Genomic DNA, 25431 nt, shown 5'->3' on the forward strand with positions numbered 1-25431 from the left:
ACTCACTAAACTGTGCACTCCAAAAGGATAACTTTTGTACATAAATTAACCTCAATAAACCAGACAAAATTAAAAAGGTACTCATTTTCTTTTTAGGAAGTAGCAACCTCATAAATGTCTAAAATCTGACAATGAAAATAAGATGTCCAATTTAAAAAAGACAGAGTTACAAATCATACGACGGAAGTCTGAACTCTCGCTACAGCATATGCGTGGGGGAAGAGCTGCCTGCGAGGACCTAAAACGCTAATAAATTGTCCTTGTCACAAAAGGAGAAAGAAGCTTTTTGAGTTTTTCTGGCTTGTTTTGAGAAGTTTCACGTGAAAATGACTCGTTTCCTTTGAATGTATGACTTTCAGCGTTTCCTGCGGTCTCAGTAGGGACCGTTCACCTGTGGTTGGGACCCACTTTTGTGCGATTTTGTCACTAACGTTGCAAAGATTCAATGGGTAGCCCCCATCTCTAAAGGGCCGGCGTGGCGGGGACCGTCTGCTCTCCATGTCACAGGCTGGCTTCACCCATGGCTGCCGGGTCCAGTCCATGAGACATGCCCTCCAGCCTCGGGGAGCCCCGGCGGGGGACGGCCACTCTGTCTCCTTGAGTGGGAAGGGGGGACGGGACACGATGTGTCGTTAGGGCAATCCCTAAGGGTCTCCCCCACACCCCTTTAACCAGCTGCTCTCTGTGGTCACACGGTGGGCCTGGTCTCCAGGGTTGCAGGTGTCCTAGGGCACAGGGGACGTTGGCGGTGATGGGCGCTACCTGCCAGACCCCAGGCTGAAAGAGGTCCACTGCGGCCGCCCTGGCAGGGTTCCCGTCCAGCTCACCCCACACTGCCTTCCACTCCCCCCTCCTCTTCCGCAAACGTGGGTAATGACAGACCCGTCCTCCGAGGGTCTGCGGGGCCAGGCCAGACCAAGCTGAGAACGGCCTGTCACACGGGAAAAGGGCAAATCGTGTGCCATTATTGCCTTGCTCTGGATTCCACGTCTGACCCTGTTCAAGGCTGAGTGGACGGAAGGACCAAGGCTCCCCCGTGGCGACTGTCGACCCTCCTCCTGCTCTCCCTTGCTCCGGCGGGCGACCGACCCCCACTCCCCGCTCTGAAGGGAACTGTCCGCGGGAGCTGCCTCTGTCGTTGTTAGGATTCAGGGAAAAGGAAGCCTGGAAGGTGCGGGGCCCACCCCTCGGCTACCTTGTGTCAGCCCTGGACCAGCTGAACTGAACGGAAGCACACGTGTCAGCCTTCCCCCTGCATTCTTGTGTCAGTGTGCAACGCCCCTGCGAAACGGGGAAGACGGCAGGGAGTAGCTGACAAGGAACGCGCCGGCTTTCAGCTAAACTTGCAGCTTATGTATGAGACACGTGGGGGCAAGATTATGGTGCCCCCCTCCACCCAAAAGACAGGGAAGTCAGATCGTTTTCCAAGAGTTAAATTGTGGAACTGACGTTAGGTGAAGAGACAAACAAAGAGAATGAAAAAGAGAAAGTACCAGATTTGACTGGAACCTGATTAAGGACATGGAGTTATCTGGAAAAATCACATGAGCATCAAAGTTGGGGGGGAGGGTGATGGAGGAGGCAGGATTGGCACAGAGGCAAGCGCCCCGGGAGGGCTGCAGGGGTACCTCTTCCTGCGTGGCCGGGCTGCCTGGTGCTCCGGGGAAGAAGCGGGAGGCAGGCAGGCTGGGGCCTCGACGTTCCCACTGCTGAGCTGTTCCCTGAGCGGCGGGCCTGTGTTCGTTCCCAGATAAGCATCGGGGGCTTTGGTGCTTACATTTCCTAGTGGACACGAGCAAATTGGCATTCTCATTTCTCTATCAGCCTCTGGCCAGCATTCACCAGATGCATTCTCGACGTGACGGCAAAAGCCAGCTTCAGAGCCAGCGGGGCCTGGTCCGCAGGGACCTCACAACGCCCAGACAGCTGCCAGGTGCTGGCATCGTGGCCAACTTCCTGACCATCCACCAAGAATATCAGCATTTTCATCCATTTTTTAAAAAATGGACGAACTCATTGAACATCGATGAGTTGGTATTGGGTATTTGGTTCAGTTGTTGAACTGGCCTAGAATTCATCGGCAATGCAATATTTCATTTTTGCAACGCCCTGAACTTCTGTTAAGCGGTCTTGGGTTTCCTTCCTCAGACCCATCTAGGTGGAGACGGCACATCTCTGCAATTACGATTCACAATTCTCCCAGCATCCTGCACAGCCCACGCCTTATGCAGGTGGACCTCGCTCCTCTGCAGCCGGCGTACGGAGTCGAGAGAGGACAGCTGAGCTGCACTCAGCACTCTACCCCCTGTTGTTAGAGGGGGTGTGCCTTTTGCTAAAATATTCACTGAACATTCCATGCACACATATTTTAAAAACATGATATCATTTTTTTCTTCAATCAGATTGGCACAACCCAAAAGTGGGATAGCACACCGAGCTGTCATGGGACTTTGGAACGCCGCTGGTGTGACCATCACAGCCTTACTTAGAAACACCTGCCAGACCTGCGCATGTGCGCACCCTGGAACCTGGAGCTTCCAGGCTTGATAGAGAATATAACATAGTTACATAGCATAATATAAAATATAACAATCCTGGACACTGGTAGGTATGGCGACACCGCAAGAGAAAAGGAGTGTGAATACCCCAGATACCCCCTGGGAGCCTTCCCCGCAGAAGCTCCCAACAGAACGCTTCGTGGTGGAAAAAGAAGGAATGAATGGTCTTTATATTTTGATTTGGAAAGATCTCCAGGACGCGTTGTTGAATGAAAAAAGCAAGACACAGAACCCCGTACACAGCACGCTACCTCGGTGCAACAAAGAAACGAAGAGCACGGATACCTGGATTTTCTTATGATGGCGCAGAATGTCTAGGGAGGGAAACCCAGGAAACCAGGAGCACTGTCTGTGGGAAGGGGCACCGGGCGATGCAGGACGGGGGCGGGAGAGAGACCTCACTGGATACGATTCTACAAACATTTTTAACCAAGCGGCTGTATTATCTATTCAAAAGATTAAATTAAAAAAATAAAGAAAAAGGAGGGGTGGCCAGGCCACATCTCGGAGACGCTCGGGGACAAGGCGAGGATGGAGGGGCGCGGGGGGCACTCTGGGTTAGTCCTGGAGGCACAGGAGCGCTGGACAAGAGGGGGTCCCGGAGGTGGTACCTGCACCCCAGTCCTTGCAGGGGAGCGTAGGCGGCGAACCTCAGCCTTGACCGACTCCAGGTCCGCATCAGGCAGAAGGAAAATGCTGCCCAGACGCCAAGGCCTTTGCCACAGCAAACGCTCGGGAGGGAGCCCCGGCGAGGGCAGGGCAGGTGAGGCCTGCGTCCCAGCCCCCCAGCCCCCGGCGGCCCTGGTTCCTCCACCTGCACATTCAGAGGGAATTTGCCTTCACAGTCCCACAGCTCTCCCTTTGGCTTTACGTTGTTGACTCAGGGAGGCGGAGGAAATGGACACTTTTAATTCAGCGTTATTCGTGTAAAAATGTCCTGTTTTAAAACAATCATACATGCCTTTTTCGTTTGTTTGTTTGTTTTTTAATCACAAGACCAGGAAGGAAAATTATCTCCTCATCTTGCAACCACCAGAAACCGTGCTGCAGGACTGACAAAGCGATTCACTCATTCACTCCTTCCCACGTTCAGCGACTCTTTCGGGGGCACCCGCTCGCTGCCAGGCTGTGTGCTGGGCGCCAGAAGTGGAGGCCGAGTTGAAGGCACCTCCAGAATTGGGGGATCACATCTGGGTCCCCATAACCCTGGGCAGTTTGGGGAATTAAGGGGGCGCTGTGCCTGGAGGCCCCCGACCCAATACCAGGCTCAAGCCACACGTGCACCCCTTGCTAGAAGTGAGGGAGGGGGACGCGAGGAGGGGGCCTCCTGCTTCCCCTTCGAGGGGAGATTAAAACAGGATTTTGGTTGGAACGCAGCCCTGGGCAGCACAGCCGAGGAGGGATGGAGTTTCCGCACACAGGTGGTGAGGCTGCAAATCAAAGGGACACCTTTATCTCCCAAAGATAAATACCGCTTTCTCTTTCCTCTCTCTCATTGTTTCTCCTTAATCCTCCCAGGAAATCTGAGTGGGAAAGCTTTGCTGCCACGGAAAGTTTGAAAGGACTTAAGAAACGCTGAGATCTTGGGGAACAATACGGGAGCTTTCAGGTCGGAAGCGGGCTGCAGGTGCCCCCTTTGTGCTCCTCGCTCACCTGGGACGGGGTGGGAGTGCGTGGTCCACGCCCAGCCCGCCTCCGCCTTTCCCACACATCTCTCTCCTGCCCCGGCCCCGCCTGCCCCCTGAGCCCCCTGGCCCCACCACTGTGGCACACCAGAAGTGGGGGAGGCCCATCCTGGGAGCCCATACCTGAGAGCCTCCTGGATGGCCCTGTGAGCCTCGTCGCGGTGCTTCATGCCCACCAGGCTGGTGGCCCACTGCTGCAGGATACGCTTTTTCTCCATGGTGATGGCATCGATTTCCGTGCAGGCCTGCAGGGGGGAGTTGGGGTGACGTGCGTGTTGGTCTTATTTCATTTTGCTCAAAGCCCCAAAGAACGTCGAGAGCCCCGACTTTCCTGAATCAGCTCCTTGCCTATGTCACCCTCGCTTGTCTTTATCGTGCACCAGCAAAAGGATAACCGCAAAACAAAATACAGCCCTAAAGACTCCTGGGACCCCCGTTTGTGCCTTTACTCAGGGTCCCCTGGCGCCCGGTGCCAGGGGTGAGAGGAGGAGGCAGCTGGCCGACATCCATCGACACCCGCCCCATGCCAGACCCCAAACACCGGGGTGAGCGGAGGTCCTTGATTCTCACTATGCTCCCGTCCACACACCGGAGCTCAGGCCACACAGGACAGGCGCAGCCTCGGTGCCTGGCACCCCTTCCTTTAAGGAGCCCACGCTGGACGGGGGCCATTTGTTTGCAGAATGACAGCTGGATGTGAGCGTGCTGTTGGGAGAAGCGTGGCCTACCCAGACTGGGGACAAGGAAGCAGAGCTGGACGGGCAGGTGGGTGGGGTGGACAACGTGGTCCAGAGGTGGGGACGGGATGAGCTGAGGCTGGATGTCCCAGATCGCAGTGGTGGTGGGGACCAGCTGGGATAAGGCCTGGGCTCACGCGGGGAGGGCCTTGAAATCAGGAAGAGGGCTCCGGAATTCACTGCAAAGGCAAGGGGGTCTCCCCTATGCTTGGGGGCAGAGGCTAAGGGCTGTTCGCAGAGTATGGCTGCCCGGCCTGCGAGCTCAGGATTAGGTAGGCCACCTCGCCTCCTTGTCCCCTGTGTCCCTGGCTGTGACATGGGTACAGTAACAGTACCACGTCCTGGGGCTGTAGTATCAAATGAGGTGACGCCTATACGCCCAGCTCGTTCTTGGCTCCATCACACTCGCTGTTTTGAGTGGTACCCAGAATGTCCTGACAGGTCATCCCTAACGGAATCCTTGCACCGTTAGCGAGCTGGTGGAGTGCTGAATTACAGGAGGGGGCCGGCTGAGACCCTCATATGTCACTAGCATCTTCGTGTCCATGTCGAGCCCCAGCAGGGCCTGCTCACGGGGATGGTCCAGCCCTGCCTGGTAGGTGCTGGAGGACATCAGAGAGGACTCGAGCGCTCACAGGACGATAAGAGGGCAGCGCTGGGTGTGAAGGAAGCATCCCCCAGGGGAAGCCACTCTTGGTTGGGAGGGTTAAATCATCTACTCATCATTATTATGGAGCATAAAATGCATGAATTAATTATACTATGATCGGTGAAACATTTCCGTATTTGGGTAAGTTGTTCGCTGAGGAGGCTTCTGTGTGCCAGGGAGCAGGTTGTCACTGGCCCAAAGTGCAGTGGCAGGCACCTGAACCCACCAGTCTCTTCCCCAGGCTGGGCTGTGGGGCTGGCGGGCCAGGGGCGGGCATCTCCCCACAGTGCTCCCGGAGCCGCCGGACAAGGGTTTGCTGCCCAAGCTGCAGGCTGAGAGGCAAAGATGAGGGCAAGATTCAGTCTTTGGATGTTTTAGACACCCTCCTTACTAACGAAAAATAAGTGAGCGTTCTATGCGAATTAGAACATGCAAATAAGTTGGGGCCAGCCTCGTGGCCGAGTGGTTAAGTTCTCACACTCCGCTACCGTGGCCCAGGGTTTCACTGTTTTGGATCCTGGGTGTGGACATGGCACCGCTCATCAGGCCACGTTGAGGTGGCGTCCCACATGCCACAACTAGAAGGACCCATGACTAAAATATACAACTATGTACTGGGGGGATTTGGGGAGAAAAAGCAAAAAGAAAGAAAAAAAAACATGCAAAAAAGCAAAAAGAAAATAAATTTTCAATAATCCCCCGACTTAGAGTTAACCATTTCTAACACCCCAGTGTTATCTTCCTCTGTGTGTGTGTGTGTGTGTGTGTGCACCAAATCATATTCTAAATACTGTTTTGTAACCTAGAGTTAAAAATTAGCATATTGTGAACGTCAGCAAACACCTGCTTCGTTGGTGGGATAGCTTCCACCACGTGGATGTGTCCCCACGTGTTCCACCAACGCCTTCTTTGTGGGACCTTTCTTTGCTATTACACACCACAACTGTGTCCCCAGTGACTCTCCATCCGTTTGGTTTGTGGGGTTTTCAACATACAAAATTTTGCTCTCGTGCCTCTCTGGTAGTTTCCCGGAATGAAGGCCGAGCAGGGACGTTTGGGAGGGAGCAGGGGAGTGTCCTTGCCCACACCAACTACGATATTGTCTTTGAAGAAAGATTTAATCAAGACCGATGTGCATTTTCACTATCAGCGCGGGAGGCCCATTCCCTCTGCCTTTTCTGTCTTTGCCATCGCGGTGGGAGAACGCCCTGCCACACACTTCTCTATCATCCATTCCTCATTCATTCCTGCATGAACGTCTACGGCGCACCTGCCACGGGCCACGTGTGGTTCTGACGTGGGAATGCAGGACGAACAGCCCAGGGGTGGCCCTGCCCCGGCGGAGACACACCCAGCAGGGAGCAGCGGGCGCCACTGAAAGACGTAACGAAAGAAAACTCTGCAGCTTCGGGTACACCATCACCGTGCAGCAGAAACGTGCCTGGTCTTTCTTACTGATTTTTCGACACCTCTTGATACTACCAAACGCACTCATAGTTGAAAGCCTGTCTTTCCTGGTGGGTCTCCCGTCTTTTCCTTTTGCTGATGGTGTCGTTACCCACAGAACCTGTGGTTGACGTGGTCCACCCTCCTTGCCTTTTCCTTTGAAGTGTCTGCTTTCGGTGTTATGCTCAGAAAGGCCTCTCCAACCCACGATTTTACAGACATTTCTCTTATATTTTCTTCGGTACATTTCCCCCATTTAAATACTTGATCTCACCTGGCATTTGTTTTAGTGTGAGGTATGAGGAAAAGATTTAATTTTTTTCCCCAAATGATTAACTCAATGTCCCAACACCACTGCATGCATGATTCACTTGTTCTCCACTAATTTCTAATCTGCTACATTCTTCTATAAACGTCTGCTTGTTTCTGGACTCTCTCACAGGCCCCCACGGCCTGGCAGTCTGTCCCGGATTCCGGTAACAAGTTATTTTAGCTTCTAGGGCTCTCTAGTATACTTCCCTATTTGGGAGGGCGATGCTGGGGTGACCCACCACCCCGGTTTGTCCGGGCCTCTCCCGGTCTTAGCATGGAAAGTCCCATGTCTCAGGAAAGCCCTCAGTTCCAGGCAAACTGGGACAGCGGTCCCTTCATGAACCTTTCCTTCCCCAAACAAGTCTTGGCTAGTCCTCTGAATTAAGAATCGCTTTGCTAACTAAAAAATTGGGGTTTTTTTTCTGAGATTCCGATTGGAACACATTGTAGACCAGCTGTAGGCACGGGTTGGAGAGACGTGGCAGTTTCCCACACGGACCAGGTGTGTTGTCCACTGGCCCACGCCCTCGCCCTTTCCCTCAGTACAAGCTCATGGCTCCCTTCGCGTCGTCCCTGCATGCGGGAACGCAGGCGGTGATTCACAGATCTTTTAAAAAGTCACAGCAACTTTGGTTTCCAGCGTCAGCCACTGAATTTGTGCTGCGTTGAGGTTGTTCCCTCCTTTAAGCCACGTGGATGTGGGCACTGCCCAGGAGTGCCAGCTGCCCGCGGGGCTGAGAATGCTAGCAGGTCTCCCGCCCTCAGTGGAACAGGCCCGCTGTGGCTAAAGAACTCGCTAAGGGTCTGCTGAGCGAGCAGAACAGAACGCCCGATTCCTGGGAGGCCTCTCAGCCTATCACTGGCTAGGGTAGGAATAAAAATACTGGCCGCCAGTTCTCCGGTACCTTCTGCGTCCCCACCATGGGTCAGCCAGATGCTCTGAGATGCTGATGGAGACGCACAGCTGTGCAGGCAGCCTGCCTGCTAATTGGGGGCTTAGCCATTCATTCAGCAGGCATGTGGGCACTGTCTGGGGGCCGTGTGGTGGGTGCTTAGTGGGTGTTTCTGCAGCCGGGCCCGGCAGATGTCCCTCTTACCTCGCTCACTGCTTTCCTGAGGATCCGAGTGTCCTCGGCCTGGGCACAGTACTGAGCCTCAAACAGGGCGATTTGTTCCTCCAGCTGGTTGGCTCGAGTGGTGAGCTGGTCCACGTGCAGGTCCTGGGTAAAGAAACAGCATGCCTGCACCTCAAGGCCGATTCTCCATCAACCCCTGACCGAGCCCTCAGGCTGGCCACCGGTGTCTGGGCTGCAGTATTCACACAAGAGGCAAAACTAAGCGCCTTCTGGAAAACCAAAAGTCTAGGCATAGTTAAATGTGGGTCAGATTCCCGGAATACCTGCTTCTTCTTCTCTATCTCGGCCCGCACCCGCTCCACTTCTGACTTCTTCACGACTTGCTTCATCACGAGGATGTCATCACGCACGTCCTGGTTGATGTTCTGTGTGTAGAAGAGATGTAGAGCCAGGTTCTCCAATTCAGCTTGCAGTGCCGCCACTGGGGGAGAAAGAAGGCTGTTCCATCATCACACATGCCTCTTCGCTTGGCCTGAAACCCCGGGAGAGGCGGGAAACCGCACCCCTCCTGCCTTCATAGGGTGAGACTGGGAAACTGCCTCTAAACTACAAAGACCCAGACTTTGCCATCAAAGACCTTACAGTCTAATTGGAGAGACCAAAATATATGTCATCTACGCCCACAGATTGCAACAAGCTGCTCCGTTTCCCACCACATCCTGGAGATCGTCCCTCCGTCTAAGGAAACACTGAAATAGTGCCTGGTTCTACGGCCGCCTGTTCATTTTGCAGAGTTCCTACCACTTAGGGGCTAGCAGTCCTAGGCAGAGTCCTCAGTCCCCGGGGAGGAATCCAGAGCCTGAAGCTCCCCTGAAGCCCCCTGGACCGAAATGGTTGTGTGGGGGCTGCAGGCCTGAGGACCAACGCTGTCCGTGTGGCCAGCCCTGTGGGGTGGCACTTGCCACTCCCGACTCGGCAGCGGAGAACGGATTTTTGTCCACGCGCTCAGAGGAGACCACACCCTGAGGAACGGATTCCTTCTGACAAAACTCACACGAGACTGATTAATAAAGCTAGAATAATTTATTTAGGGGGCTAGGCTGTAGTCAGTCATCGCTCACTTGCGCAGAGCGTTCCTTTCTCAGTGGACAGAGCCAAACAGAAGGCGGATTTACAGACCAAAAGGCTGCTGGGGCAACGTGAGTGTTCTTGAGGGAAATACCCTAAACTCGAAAAAAAAAAGTTTTGCATCCAAGATGACTGTACAAATTCTAACGCTAGAGAATTGAGCTCCTGTGTGGGTGAGAGTTATGGGGGAGGGGAGAGGAGTGGAAGCCGGAAAATGAGGCAGGAGGTTGTGTAGAAAGACGGGTGGCAGGGTGGCCAGGGGTGGGCACTGTGTTTGGAGAGAGGGCCTTCAAGGAGACAATTAGGTTTAACTGCAGTCATCGGGGGGGCCTGACCCAGTCTGACCGGTGTCCTGATGAGAAGAGATCAGGACACAGATGTGCACACAGAAGGGCGACCACGTGAGGACGCAGGGAGGAGACGCCACCTACACACCAAGGAGCGAGGCCTAGGGAGGACCCAGCCCTGCCTGCGCCTCGATCTGGGACCTCCAGCCTCCAGAATCGTGAGAAACAAACTTCTCCTGTTGAAGCTGCCGGTCTGCGCCCTTTGCGTGGAGCCCGAGCTGACTGTGCACCTGTCACCCAAGGGTGCGGGAACCCAGCCACACTTCCCCAACAGCACTAAGTTCAGCCCCTCTTTTCTGCTTCGCTGGTTGGTAACTAAAAGTCACTATCTCAGATATTCTTCTTAATTTGCATTCTGTTAATATTAGCGACATTAAACCTATTTTCACAGTGTTAATGACCAGTGCTCTTTTCCCTTCTCCAATCGCCTGCTCGTCATCGGCCAGGCTTCTCCTGGGAGAGTCGTCTTCCACTGATTGGCTTCTAACAGCTCTTTATGGAATACAGACAGGGCGGGCAGAATTTAAAATCGGCTCCCATGACCCTTGCCCCTAGTGTTACTTTTGGGATTATGTTACCTTATAGGGCAAAAGGGAAGTTATCAGGTGGGCCTGACCTAAGCAGGTGAACCCTTTAAAAGCAGAGTTTTCTCTGGCTGGTGGCAAAAGAAGAAGTCAGAGAGATTTAGAGGGTGAATGGGATTCAACAGGGAGGAAATTCTCCGTTGCTGGCTTGAAGATGGAGGGGGCCACTTGGCAGGGAATGTGGGTGGCCTTCAGGAGCTGAGAGGGGCCCTGGCTGACAGCTGGTGAGGAAGCGAGACCACAGTCCTACAGCTGGAAGGAGATGAATTTTGCCAACAAAATGAACGTGGAAGTGGATTTTCCCAAGATCTTCCCGAGAGAACTCAGTTAACTAACACCTGAGCCCAGCTTTGTGCTGCCCCATGCCAGACTTCTGACTTACCAAACTGAGCAAGTGTATAAACGGGGGTTGTTTTAGCCCCGACATTTGCAGTAACTTGTTACGCAGCAATGGAAAACTGAAACAGAAGGTATGGACGTTGTCACGGACGTTTCAGGGATGCCCCCCACCATTTGTGTTTGTCTTTCATCTTTATTAGCCTTCTTGACGGGTAAGTTTTCCTTTTCTCCCCAAAGCCCCAGTGCATGTATATCCCGGTTGTAAGTCCTAGTTCTTCTGTGTGAGCCACTGCCACAGCATGGCTACTGACAGACGGTGGTGTGGTTCCGTGACCAGGAAGAGAACCCGGGCTGCTGAGGCGATGAGTGCCGAACTTCAACCACGAGGCCGTCAGGGCTGGCTCCTGACAGGCAGGTTTTGTGTTTTGACATGGTCAAATCTATCCAGTTCCTCCTCTCTGCCCTCCATACGTCACGTCAGGCTCACAAAGTTCTTCCTCACCCCAAGATCATAAAAAAAAAATCTTACATATTCTTCTATGGCTTCTGTGATTTTCTTAAACCTTTACTGTACCTGGAACTTATTTTTTTGTGTAGTGTGAAATAAGGATCTAAGCATTTATTTCCAGATGGCCAAATGATCAAAAAATATTGAGTGATTTAAAAAATGCTACCTGCCCATTTATGTAATTTGCAGCAAATAGCTAAATTCCTGAGTGACTTTCTTGGAACTCTCTGCTCTGCTCCATCCATCTGTTTATCCACGTTCCTTCCAGCACCGTGTTGTTTTAATTGCCACAGATTGATACTGTGTTTTGATACTCGATAAGACAATTTCCTTCCTTATCCTTCCTTTTCAAAATTTTCTTGGATAGTCTCATGCATTTAGTCTTCCAAATGAACTTTAAAATCAATTTGTCAAGAATGGAGAGCTTTTTGTGTATTGCTATGGAATAATCGCCAGCATACACTGATAAGTGAAAGAAAGCAGGGAACAGAGCAGTGGGTATAACTTGCAGCTACTTGTGTAAAAAATAGAGAAAAAAATATATATATACACACCCCTTTGTATGTTTCTTTTATATGCAAAAATATCATTAAATGAATGCACAAGAACCAATGATACGGGGTGCCTCTGTGGAGGGTGGGGGGAAGCCGGAGGCTGGAGACTGCACTCCTGATTTCTTGGATTTTAAATTATTACTTTTTGAAAATGAGTAAGTAAATAACCATGTTAAATAAAGTTTAAGTGCACCCAAAACATCCCATTGTGGATTTTAACTGGAATTGCCTGGAACTACTTACTAATTTGGAGAGAAATGACACTTTTATATTGTGTCTTTCCATCAGTAACGTGGGAGCTCCATTTATTTAAACCTATTTTGGGTCTTTTAGGAAAACTTTATTGTTTTTCTTCAGAAAGGGTTACTCACTTCTTGTTAGATTTATTCCTAAGTATTTTAGGATTGTTACAGCCATTATGGATGAGATTTTTTAAAAATTACAACTCCTAACTGGCTATTACTGGCATAGGAAAAAACTATTGACATGGTATTCAGCTACTTTATGGATTTCTTACTGTTTCTATTAGCTTTCTTCATCAGTGACCTTGAATCTTCTAGGCAAACAATCACATCATTGGTAGAGAATGAGAATTTCATCATTTCACATCCAAAATCTGTACCTCTTTTATTTTTCCTGTTTTCTCGCATTGCTGGAACCTCCAAAACAATGCCACTGTGATGCCAGCAGGCACCCTTGGCTCTCTTGGTTTTAACTGTAACCTCTCCAGTGCTTTCCACTGAGTAAATTTCTCTTGTTAGTTTCTGATCAATACTTACAAAGAACTTTCCTTCTATCCTAGTTTAGGATGGACGATGAGTTTTATCAAACATCCATTCAGCATTTGCCCAGGAAATCTTTTTTTCTCTCTCTTTCAACTTTTGAATATAATGCATTAAATTATTAGGTTTCTTGGGGCTGGCCCGGTGGTGCATCGGTTAAGATTGCACATTCCGCTTCGGCGGCCCAGGGTTCGCCAGTTCAGATCCCAGGTGTGGACATGGCACTGCTTGGCAAGTGATGCTGTGGCAGGCATCCCACATATAAAGTGGAGGAAGACGGGCACAGATGTTAGCTCAGGGCCAGTCTTCCTCAGCAAAAAGAGGAGGATTGACAGCAGACGTTAACTCAGGACTGATCTTCCTCAAAAAAATAAATAAACAAAATAATAAAATAAATAAATTAATAGGTTTCCTGATTTCAAATTATTCCTGAATTCCAGAAGTAAGCCCTTCTTGACTATGAGGTATTTCTTTTCTTTTCTTTTCTTTTCTTTTTTTTTTTTTGGTGAGGAAGATTGCTGCTAAGCTGACATCTGTGGCGGGCTTCCTCTATTTTGTATTTGGGACGCCACCACAGTGTGGCTTGATGAGCCATGTGTAGTTCTTCGCTAGGGATCCAAACCCATGAACCCCAAGCCGCTCGAGCGGAGTGCATGAGCCTCACTACTACACCACAGGGCTGGCCCTGGGGTATTTTTCTTTTAATATATTGCCAAACTCAATTTGTTAATGTTTCACTACGATTTCCACACCTCGTAAGTGGGACTGCTTTACAGTTTTCCGTGCTTGTGCGCTGTCAGCCTCTGTGGTAAGGATTGTACTGGGCGTTGTAACAAGCCTGGGAGGAATCTCCCCGAGTTTCCACCCCCTGGCAGGTTGAGTAACAAAGAGTGTCTGTCCCTTTCAGGGTTAGCAGGACTCTTCCTTAACACCTTCAAAGACTGCTACTTTTTTAGGGAAAATAGATTTTTGACATTTTAAATTTCTTCAGTGATGAAATCAGTACAGTGCATAGCTTTCTGGAAATACAAAATAATTTTTCTGACTTGTCCTCATTCCCAAGGGTTGTTACTTATGTTATACCCTTTTTGTTCTCTGTTGCACATACCAGAAGTTTATTGAAATTACCGGTCATTTCAGAAAATAAGCATTTTTATCGATGAGGTCAACTCATTTTCCATTTTTTATTTTACCAGTTTCTGCTCTTTAACTTTATTAATTTCCTCTTCCTACTTCTTTTGGTTTATTTGCCCTTTTATCGCTTCTTGAACACAATGTTTTATTTTCATTCTTGTTAATGAAAATATAAATAAAGTTCCGAGAGGTCCTGGTTTACCTGAGGCCCTTTGGTGGCACCCGGAAGTCTTCACACGTAGACGCTTTCTGTCATTAATTCCGAAATCGTGTGTAACCTCGTGCAGACTGGACTCTTTTTCATCTTTCTCCCTTAAACTCTGGAAGCAGCACTACACTGTCATTTATATTTAAGATCTGTGATTCTCAGCCTGGGCTGCACATTAGAATCACGTGGAAGGCTTAAAAAAAAAAAGAAAGAGAGAGAGAAAACAGATGATGCCTGGTCCTTCCCAGAATGAATAAACTGGGACTCTGGGCTGGGCGGGGTCGCAGGGGCTTGGCGCTCTCCCTGGGTCCCTGCAAGGGGCAGCGGGTTGAGACCACGACTGACGAGCTGCCCTGGGCTAGTCGCGCTCTCCTCCTGCCGGAATCTGGTTTTGCCCTGCCTATAAGCCGGTAGCATTTGTTCCCATACCTTTGGAATTTAAGCATTTCGCCAGCTGTGTCTGGGCGTGTTTAGTCTTTCTTCCAGCCCTCTGGCCTCCGTGAGTCTTTATATCTGAAGATTTGTCTTTCTTGAACTCAGGCAAGTGTTTCCCTCTGCTGTCATTGGTTAATGCCCCTAATCTCCTGGAATTTCCATCTTATGGATATTGGCTTCCCCACATCTATGGTCCACGTCTTTTATCTCCTTTTCAAAATGTCCATCGCTTTGGATTTTTGCTCTGAATTCTGGGGAGAATTCCTCAAACTGGGTTTTCAGTTCACAAGTTCAATTTTTAGTAGTACTGATTTGTCTATTTAGCGCCCTTTTTTGGGGATGATGATTATTTATTGTAATTCCAAGTATCCGTTTTCCTAACACTGCTCTCATCTACTGATGTGCTATTCTCTGAAGCCTCCTGCAGAGCATCACCTGGTGCACTCTCACGCACTCCTCTGTTTTTGAAATCAGGCTGGTGTCTGGAGGTGTCTGCTCTGTCTGTCCAGCCCGTCCGTCTCCTCTTAGTCTGGAGATGGCCACTGATGACTCACATTTCGATGTGAAGGTTTAGTGACAGCTGGGCCTCCCCTCCCTCCCAGGCGAGCCAGGCGATCGTGGACATTCTCCAGTGGCAAAACCCATGTTTCCCCTAAGGGGCAGTGCAGTGGCAGCCCCCGTGGCAGGGCTGGGACCGCCCGCTGGGAAGGGAGAACCAGTGCCTTAGATGGAATCCTTGCTTGGCTGAACAGCTTCTGCTCCTGCTCTCTGGTGACCTCCAGAAAGGACACAAAGTCCACGTAGATGTTCCCATCTTTCCAGAAGCCCATTGCACTGAGCCTCTGCTGAGGGGCGCTAGCGGGCACTCACTGCTTGTGTGTGTGTGTGTGTGTGTGTGTGTAGGCGTGTGGCCTGTGTCCTCTTTCAGGTTGGTCTAAATTCTGCTGTATCTGCAGGATGGGCTCCTTATTGTTTTGGCGTGAACATGTGTCCTTCTCTTTTTGGTATTTTCTGTTACTTTGGTGGTAATGGGGGAGGGGCGCTTGATAAGCGAGCCCCTAGCCTGGCTCCATCAATCCAGGCCCTCTCCTGCATTTCTCAGGGTCCAAAACGCTTCTTTTCAGCCACAGCCGGGATATCCGTGTGATTCTGTTTTCTTCTCCATTCCTTTAGGTGATTCCCCCCCGTTATCACGGTCACGCAGAGCTGATAAAGTTGGAAACGTGAAAAACCATAACGACTAAAAGAAATCCGCAGCAGACGCGGAGCCACTGTTCCCTGTGAGCTACAACCCGCGCCCAGAGTGTGTGGGAGTGTCGCTTCAGCAGTAAGAGCGCAGCACGTGTCACAAGCCCACTGTCCCATCTGGTCCAAAGCCACTCGGGCTCCCCTTAATCTGTGCACAGCCCCAGGCCGCCTGACTCCCCGGCCACGGGGCCCCACCCTGCTCCAGGCTTTGTGCTTCGGCCAGGCCTCCCCCATCCGTTCCCACTTGTTTAAAGCCCGCCCCTTCGGCTCTGCCCTCGCCTCCGGACACGCGGCCTTGAGACCTGCGCAGCCGGCCAGGCCCTGCCGCTTTTGACTTTTGTACCCCGACGATGCTCCGTTTCAGCGTTTGCTGCTTTGCCGAATTAGGTGTGTTTTAAGACATGTATGCTTTCCATCCCTAAGTAGCCTGGGAACCCCCCGGGACACGAACACATCTTGCTTTTCTCGAGGCGCCGGACTGCACGCGGAGCCGCTTTACGCTTTTTGCGCACGGAGCCGCCTTACGCTTTTTGCGCTCGTCGTTGGCGGCCGCGCAGGTCTTGGCGTAGAGCGTGCGCACGTCCCGCAGCTCCTCCTCCTTCTGCCGCCTCGCGCACGCGGCGATCGAGTGGCGGTCGTGGGTCTTCTCCAGCTGCATCTGCAGGCGGGCCAGGTGCTGCTGCACCCCGTAGAGATCCACCCCCAGCTCCTGCCGCTGGACTCGGCTTTGCTTGGTGGCCACGCTCTGCACCGGAGAGAGAAGCTGGGTCACGGGCTGTGGGCACGCAGCCGGGTGGAGGGCCGGACGGCGAACTCACCAGCTCTTGAAGTTCCAGCTTCAGTTTTCCTATCTGTCGGTTAAGGTAGTTCTTCAGGGCAGCCTGGAATCTTATCATCAGGGGCTAAAACAAAAAAAAAGTACCCCGGGTCACTCTCCTGCCCATCCAGGGCTTAGCCTAAGTTGCCACAGCTTTCCCTCGGTGGGCCAGAAATGACTTCCACGCTGGGTGCTGCCCACTTCTGCCCGGATTCTGACTCTGGAATCCACAAATTAAAAGCACTGGAGACCTAGTGCGTATTTTGGCACAGTGGCAGAGTGAGCTGAGCAGTGGTCCCAGTTCAACCCCCAGGGCCGGAGCGGGAGATGAGCGGTGCCTGGGAGGCCAGGAGCAGGGTGAGCGCCCGGCCCCTTTGTCCAGAGCAGCTCCGGGTCCTTCGCACAGCACCGGGAGCAAGGTGACTTTCCAAATGGGTTTATCTAGTCAAGATTTGCCTTCCCTGCTGGCCAGAGGGGTGGGCGAAGGAACTCACAACCTGGTTGGTACACTCACGGCCAGTGCTCTCAGTGGGGGTGATTTTTGCCCGCACTCAACATCTGGCAACGCCTGGAGACATTTTTGGCTGTCACAGCTAAGGGTGGGGGAGGGGGGACACGGTTGCTACTGGCATCTAGTGCACGGAGGCCAGGGACACTGACCAGTATCCCACGGTGCCCATGACGGCCCTCATCACAAAGAATGTTAGCAGCACTGTGGTTGAGAAACCCTGGCTTTGAGTGTATGAACCTAAAAGAAGAATATGCTTTACAAAGCAGCAGGCCAAGACCGTGCAGATAAACTGTCCAGTGAGCGGGTGAGATGGGGGCACAGCGTCTGAGGGGTGCGGAGTGGGCCATGGAGGCCGAGGGCAGAGCAGGGCCTCTCGGTCACTCCTCCTCTGTGTAGGGCAAAAGCAAAACCTCAGGATAGTTGCTTACGTGGTCTGGGTCCAAAACCACCAGTTGGGATCTGTCCTCTTCGGCCTCGTCACTTCCCTCGGACTCCATTCTCTCCATGGCCTCTTCCTCCGCCATGCTTAACTGCTGGATCCTGCCCAGGAACGTGGGCGAGGCTCTGTCCCCAGGGTGGGCATCGTACTCCTCTGGAGGGACGGCTGGGGGACACAGCGAACATCATTGAGGCGTTAGTAGGTGGTTAATAACACCCCTCTGGGGGAGTCGTCAGGCAAGGCTGGTTTCCAGCCTCACACAACGTGATGGAAAAGAGGAACGACAAGCGTCCAATGGTTAGGGTTCAGAAGTGCCGCTCACAGCATCTCCTCTTCATGACCACATTTAAAAGAGCAGAGGGAAATCTGTTTTGTAGATCCTTTTTTATACATAGTGAAGAGAAAGGTGGCTTCTTACGGATAGACTAGATTGGTTTTTTTAAAAATGGGGAACAGCTGGTAAGATTGAAAGACATGAAATAGTAGTGAGGGTCTAGTTTCAGCTTGTCTGTCCCCTGAGCGGGAGAGGTCCAGTTCTGTTTTTAACTCAGTTCGAGCTGTGCTGGCTTCATGTTGCCTGTGAGTGAGTGACACAGACTCTGTTAGGTGGATCATCCGTGCACATGTATTGCAAAATGAGAAATGTCCCTATCTGCTTTCCCATGTATGGGATACGGAAGCCAGCTAAACTCAGGGCTGTGCCTGGAAAGCCTTTGAAACTCAGCAAACAGACGCCCGTTGCGGTCTGCTCGACGTGTCGCTGAGCTCCTCTCTGAGATCAGGAGGCGGAGAGAAGTGGCAGTCAGAGTCCGTGGGTTGGGGCACCAGCAGGACTCGGTCAAGGCCTGGTTCTGCCACTTACTCAGATGCGTTACTTAATAACTCTTGGGCTTTATGTAAAATGGAGAACTGTTCCTACCCATCGGTTAGTTTAAGGATTAAATGAGATGAAACAGAGTAAGTGCTCCATAAATGTTATCTATCTCTGTTAATATTATTTTTATCTTTAGGCTCACAGCCAAATAGGAAACGAGGTAACAGGCGGTGAGTGAGTGGTGTCCCTGGCACAGAGGGGATGCGAAGTGGCTCATCTCATGGACAGGACAGCCTCGGTGAGTGCCGTGGTACCTGGCTCCTGGGCAAAGGACCCCTCCTGGGGCGGGAGCAGCTCGTCAAAGTCAGAGGATGCGATGCTGCTCCCTTGGCTCAGTCGGAGGCGGTTTCGCGCCACAAGAGGAGAGACCTTGTGTTGGGAGCTTCCACGGGATTTCCCCTAGAGCAAGAACAACCGGACCTGAGTCAATGAGGGCTGAACCAGGACTGAGAAGTTACTCGAGTTTGATTCGTTACAGTGTTGAAAATTCAACATAATTGTTCAAGCAATAGAAAATCATTTGGATGTAAAGATTATTTGGCTTTTGCAAATGGTCAAAATAGGAAACATCTACCCCCCCCCCCGCCCCCACCACCAGGAATCCAGGAGTGGTCTGTGCCTGTCTAGGTCTACAGTGAAGTGGAAATGCTGAGGCATGGGCCTGTGTTGGACGTGGGTCTCTGTGCTCCCAAATGCTGATCTCCCCGAGGATGGTAATCAACATCTCTGAGCATCCTCTTTCTAAAAGGATGCCAGAAAGCCTCAGCCCGGGGTGAGGGACTCCCAAGAGGGCTGTTTCTTCTCTTCTTTCAACGTTCCGTTTGGGGACGTTTTGATAAGCAAATATTTTCCCTTGATAAAAACGCCTGGCTCCATTTTAGCTTTAAAAGAGACTTTTGCAATTATTATTGCTGACAATGATTATTGCTGATGATGAACTGGTGAATATTAGTAACAAGGGACAATGACCCTGCACAATGACCCTGAGAGGCAGCTGCTAGTCATTTCTGGCATCTGTAGGAGAAGCGCCGCACGGAGGCTGAAGACGCTGCCTAAGGTTCGCACAGCCGGCTAACGGCAGGTTCAAAGTCGGGCTGTTTAGTCCCCACCTCATGCTCTTTCTAACGCTACTTCCTCAGATGATGCTGACTCTGTAAATGGTTTCTGAGACATCCAGAACCATAATGACGTGAATAGGGGCCCAGAGGCAAAAGTCCACCTCCGAGGGGTCCCAGGAAGGGCTTCTCGTAACGAGAAGGCGCTGAGGCGTCTGTACAGCCGCTGGACGCAGCGGCCCCCACCCCACGATTCCTATTTCTCCTGAAGACTGGGCAGCAGCTGGGAGGGAGGGAAATAGGGTTTGTCTCTGCCCTTGTGGTTGGCAAATTTGGAAACTGTTTCCCAGTAAATTTTCTAGAAACTAGACCCAAGGAAGGACACGGTGCTTATAGCTCAACAAGTGGCCTACCCTTGAGAGCTCCTGGTTATCTTGCAAGGTGAGAAACTGTTTATTCTGTTGTTGCTGTTGAATTCTTAAAAGTGGTTTTGGTCATGTATTTGTCATTGTAATCATACAGCTTAATTAGGGCTCATCGAATGTCAGAGCATGTTACTCTCCAGTTATTAACCCTTTTAGTTTCACGGGGCGAGGAGAGATCATTGCTTTGTGGTTCAGAACGGTGGCTTCAGAGCAAGAGGGACCTGCCATCACAGCCGCGTGACTCTGGGCAAGGAGGTCCCTTCCCCCCTCAGTTTCCTCATCTGTCAGCAGGGACCATAATAGTCCCCACCTCACAGGGTTGTTGTCAGGATTCCCTGAGACAATACCCCTCAAAGCATAGAAGTGTCCAGCCCAGAGTTGATGATGGAGAAATGGAATGTGTTCTCTTCTGGCCCCGCCCTGCCCCTTGCTTGCCTTCCAGAACAGTTCAAACCTAAAGCCGGCAGGTGGGGCTGGCCTAATGCGGGGGGGGGATGAGGAGGGCGGGCTCCAGGGCTGTCCCCGTGGGGGCTCATCACAGCACAGGCGTCAGGGCCAGGCTTGCTGAGGAGAGGTCCCCGCAGAGGACTGCCTGGCGCAGAGAGTCAGGGTCCAGACATCTGGGGGCTGGCCTGGGTGGGGCTGGCCCAACAGGGTGACGAGGGTGTGCACAGTCAGGGTGGCCCAGTGTGGGGTGTCCAAGCCCAGGCAGGGTGTGGAGAGTCCGCCTCGGGATGGGGAAGTGCAGTGAAGGGCACATCCGGGGGACTGATCAAATTAGTAAGTCTGTCAAGGAGAGCAGGGACTCGGCTCACTGTTGGAAAAAGGAGTTACAAACACTGAAGGGGCCAGAACTAGGAGGAGGCCCTTGAGTGGTGGATTTGTGTTAGAGAGGTGTTGGTGTGAGCTATGTACGTGTCTGTGTGTGGTGTATGTGCGTATGGGGGGGGTGTGTGAGTGATGTGTGTGCATATGGTGTGGTGTGTGGCATGTGGTGCGTGTGGGGTGTGTGTGCATAATACTGAGAAGGCCTGGGGACAGTGACATTCCGGTGGCAATGAGAATACCTAAGCACCCAAATCTTGACTTCTAAATTCTATTTTCCATGAAAAGAAATGGGGATCCCAGAGGAATGTCTCACTCTAAGGCTAGGGCCGTCTCTGCCAGAGACCAAGAAAGCGCTCGAAGGATGACAGCAGTTAAAAAAGAAGAAGAATGTGGGCGTGTGAGAAGGAAACGAAGGCCAATTTAAATGGGCTCTCACTGGCCAAATTGGGGACAATTTGAGCATCAATAGAAATACTGATAGCAGTCGGTTATAACCCAGCAAATGAAATGGGGAACGGTGAGTCCGTGCAGATATAAATACGTAATTGAACACATTGAAAGTTCTCTGAGGGATGGGACGTTTACATAGTTTCAAAGTATCTCCCCATGTTTATCTCAGAATGCGGTTGTTTTAACATCTGAAAATCAGTTAATGTAACCACCCAATTAATAAACGAAAAACGAAAAAACATGCCATCATCTAATAGACACAGAACAATCTTTTGACAAAATCCAGCATCCTTTCATGATAAAAAGAAGTACTCAACCAACAAGGGTAGAAGGGAACTTCCTCCACCTGACACAGGGCATCTCTAAAACCCCACAGCTGCCATCACCCTCAGAGTGAGAGGCTGAGAGCTGTCCCCTGAGACCAGAACAAGACAAGGATGCCCGCTCTCGCCACTTCTATTCAACGTAGTGCTGGAGCTTCTAGCCAGTGAAGTGAGGCAAGGAAGAGAAACAAGAGGCATCCAGATGGGAAAGGGAGAAGTTAAACTGCTCTTCCTTGCAGACAACATGATCACCTTTGTGAAAAAGCCTATGGATTCTACAAAAACAGCTACTGCACCTAACGAGGGCATTTAGCGATGCTGCGGAATATAAGATCAATGTACAGCAATCAACTGCATTTCTATGTACTAGCAACAAACTATTGGAAACCATTTACCGTGGCATCAAAAAATGCAAAATGGTTAGGGATAAATCTGACAAAAGTCGTGCAATACCCGTATGCACTGCTGAGAGAAAGAAGTTCTAAAAAAAGGGTGGTAATCTGTTGTGATTTTTTTTCTCACATGAAATAAATATTCACTTTTGTATCTTAAACAAAAAAACCCTCCTTCCCACACAATTCCTCTTAAATGCAAAGGGGTGAAGGGTAACTTCACGTGCAGCAGGCTGGCACTTTCTGGACAGGTGATCCATGCCCACCTCGTCAGTAATGGGACAAGCCCAATGGTGCACCATCCGATAGGATGCAAGGAGAGCACAGCATCCTTCTGTGACATCCCTGCCAAGGGACCACGACCCAAACTGCACCATGAGGAAATACCTGGCAAAGCCACACTGAGGGACATTCTACAAAATAGTTTGGTCTGTGATCTTTGAAAGCATCAAGGTCATCAAAGTCAAGGAAAGATGAAGACTAAAGAGACGTAACTGCTGAAGGCAACAGGAGATTCCGAACCGGACCTCTGCTGTAAAAGACATTATTGGGACATTTGATGAATGAGGACTGAGGACTGTTTAGTAATATCATGCAATTTCCTGATTTTGATAGTCACGTTGTGGTTGTTTGTGGGAACACGGAAGCGCTGGCAGGCAGTGGTGCAACAGACGGGCAGCGCACTTTTTAATGCTTAAAAAAAAATAAAAAGTTCTTATCATACTTCACTTTTTCTATAAGTCTGTGCTTGCTTAAAAGTGAACAACGAAAGTTCTATGAATGTGACCATTGTCATTATTATCTAGGACTGCCCTGTCCAGTGTGGTAGCCACTAGCCACAGGTGGTTATATAAATGGAAATAATTAGAATCTTAAAAATTTAAAAATCCAGTTCCCCATCTGCCTGGCCACATTTCAGGTGCTCTCCAGCCACATGTGACTATGGCTACCGTATTGGACAGATGAAGAGCATTTCCACCCTCATGGGATGTTTTATTGGACAGCACTGCTCCAGAGCGGGGAAACCTGGATGCCCTGACATGGAATGCTCCCAACCTCTGGAGGGTCTGAAACTCTTGACATTTGGCAATGGATCCAGAGACCTAAGTCTGCTAAGAAATTCTAGTAAGGATTGTGATCTGTGTTTAGAGTGGACCCTGAGTTCCTCACGTAGGCTGACAAACCCCATGGCAGTAAAACACTTGCGTAGCACAGACCTCAGGCCACTCACCCGTTTGCTAACCCTCCGTCGAGAAGCACCCTGGCCCGTTTGCTCAGGTGAACCTAAGACTTGCTCGGATGGCTCTGTGGAGATGACGCTCGCTCCTCTGGATTCTGATGGCTGGGGTGCCTCTCTGTCTTCAAGTCCAGCTTCCCGCCTTGCTCCCTCTTGCTGCACTTCCACAGGACTGACTCCTGGAGAAGTCACATCTGTAGCACTGGCCTTTCCGTGAGGGAATGTGCCTTCCTCATCCGACTCGAAATCCTCTTCAAATTCGAAATCCTCTTCCGTTTCCACTTCCTCTTCAGTTTCGACTTCCTCATTGGTTTCGACTTCCCCTTCCATTTCCATTTCTCCATCATTTGCGATTTCCCCCTCAGAATGCTCTGTAGCACCAACAGCTTCCTCATTTTTCTGGTCACTGCTCTTCTCTATTGGTGGTACCTGTAGTCGTGTGGCAGGAAAAAAAATCAGGAAACAAAGTCTAGAGGTTCTTGTGAGGTTTTATTCTTCATAGTGTAATCATATGGCTGTTTCCGGCTACATCTGCACATTTCTGAACGTCACTAAGAGATTATGTTTCATGCTTTATCTACTCTCTCTCTGTCTTTTGGTAATTGTTTTGCATCCTTCACTTGAGGAAATGAGTTTCGAAAAACTCAGCTCAATCTAAGAATAGGATAGCCCTGACGTTTCTGACTAGCTGTCAACACTCTAGAAAGGGGTGGAAGGAAACTGAGTTTCTCTGCAGCTGGATTGAGTCTGTTCCAGCGCAAGGTAACAGGGTCAGCACACAGTCTTCTTGAGCAAGTCCTGACTCTCTTTAATTGCTAGTAAATACAAGCCCAGAATAGTTCACCCCACAGGGACCTTTACCCCGTCGCCTTCATCCTTCTGGTTCTCCACTCCTTCAGAAGCCACGTCTCCTTCCAGGTGAGACCTGGGTGCAGAGAAACAATTTAACAATTTCAAATAATAGTCTTCTTTTTCCTGGCATTGATCATCTCCTGAACGTCTGTATCTATTTATTTACTTGTTAACTATCTGCCTCCCCTCTAGGCTGTCGGCCACAACTTAGTCACGTTTGTCACTAACCACAGTGCCACATCATGCCTATCATGAGAGTGCCACAGGAGAGTTGTTCCATGACTGAATGAATGAGAAATACAATTATTGAAGCATTAAAGGGACAGCACAAGTAGATTATGCCAGAAAAGTCACCTTAAATACACTTGTGTCTGTGACAAAACTGGGGAAAAGAAATAGAAAGTAAGAGAAAATTGCGTAAAAAGGACTTTAAAATAGTTTCTATCCTTTTAAACCAAGCATCAGTGAGCAGAGGCCTGGTGTCAGGATCTTAACCTAACTACCATTTATCTGTGCACTCAGGACATTCACCGTGGGGCTGCCCTGGTCCACAGTCTGCCATCCCCAAGCCTGTTGCGGGGGGGGGGGGGGGGGGGGGGGTATCCGCCCTTCCAGGAGGGAGGCGGGGGCTGGGCTGGTCTCTCTCTCACAGCGTCAAGGTGGGACCGCATCCCGCAGACCCCAGCCCTGCAGAGACCCCTGCTCTGGGCTCCGCAGCAGGGAAGGCCAAGCATAGTGGTTGCCATGGTTACTGCGGGGCGAGCCCGTCCCGGGTTTCAGAGAGTGGAGCGCCTGAAGCCAAGGAAGGAGGGAGGGTGCGAGAAAGGACAAAGGGACGGGAGGTGAGAAGGAAGCGGGGGCACGCAGGGGGTGGGGGGCGGCCTGGGAGAGCAGGAAAGGTCCAGAGAGTGGGGCTGGAAGGGGCAGAGGCAGGAGGAAAGGAGCATGGAGGGGAAGGGGCGCCGAGGAGGCTATGGAAAAGGTCAGGTGTGGGGGCCGCTCTGAGACCCGCGGTCCCCCGGCCTGGCTTACCCGCCCTCCTGGCCACCGGGCTCCGCCATCTCCTGTTGCTAGGCGACGTCGTCAACATCCGGCGAGCCGGGACCAGGCGCGAGGAGGGGGGGCGGCCTGGGCGCGCGGCCTTTGTGCCGCTTACGTGCACGAGCAACACACAACACCTAAATATGTAAATATAGTAAAGCGTAAATACGTATTTTCTCCATCTCTATCTCCAAGTCCGAGCTCTACCCCGCCTGGCTCAGTTTCTGTAAAGTGACAACCAAGTAAAAGTGTGTCCAGCCGGGCAACTCCGATGCCCCAGGGGACCGCGCCAGGCACCCAGGAACATAGGACAGCTAAGTGCCCCAGGGTGGCAGGCGGAGGTGGGGGCGCGAGGGGCTCCAGAGCCGGCTGCACCTTCGGGGGGCCGGGACCCCCGCCTGGCGCCCGCCCATCCGTCTCCAGACATCGGGCGCTCGGCGCCCCCTCCGCCGGGGTC

At 51.2% G+C, this 25431-nt stretch overlaps 1 protein-coding gene across 2 annotated transcripts in view; it reads right to left on the bottom strand.

Annotated features, from left to right (window-relative positions):
* The window catches only part of CCDC40 (coiled-coil domain 40 molecular ruler complex subunit), a 48480-nt gene that overhangs the window by 22022 nt on the left and 1027 nt on the right, over positions 1–25431 (bottom strand). For both annotated transcript variants that reach the window (XM_070561382.1, XM_070561380.1), the window contains exons 2-11: positions 24966–25111; positions 23943–24006; positions 23076–23510; positions 18626–18770; positions 17487–17662; positions 16549–16632; positions 16256–16475; positions 8787–8944; positions 8485–8607; positions 4367–4488 (exon numbers count right to left, since the gene is read on the bottom strand). In XM_070561382.1, the coding sequence (XP_070417483.1) occupies positions 4367–4488; positions 8485–8607; positions 8787–8944; positions 16256–16475; positions 16549–16632; positions 17487–17662; positions 18626–18770; positions 23076–23510; positions 23943–24006; positions 24966–24994 (1556 nt within the window). In that variant the 5' untranslated portion in view covers positions 24995–25111. The remainder of the gene's footprint in view (positions 1–4366; positions 4489–8484; positions 8608–8786; positions 8945–16255; positions 16476–16548; positions 16633–17486; positions 17663–18625; positions 18771–23075; positions 23511–23942; positions 24007–24965; positions 25112–25431) is intronic.

The sequence above is a fragment of the Equus przewalskii genome, chromosome 10 (assembly GCF_037783145.1).
Source record: "Equus przewalskii isolate Varuska chromosome 10, EquPr2, whole genome shotgun sequence".
NCBI lineage: Eukaryota > Metazoa > Chordata > Mammalia > Perissodactyla > Equidae > Equus > Equus przewalskii.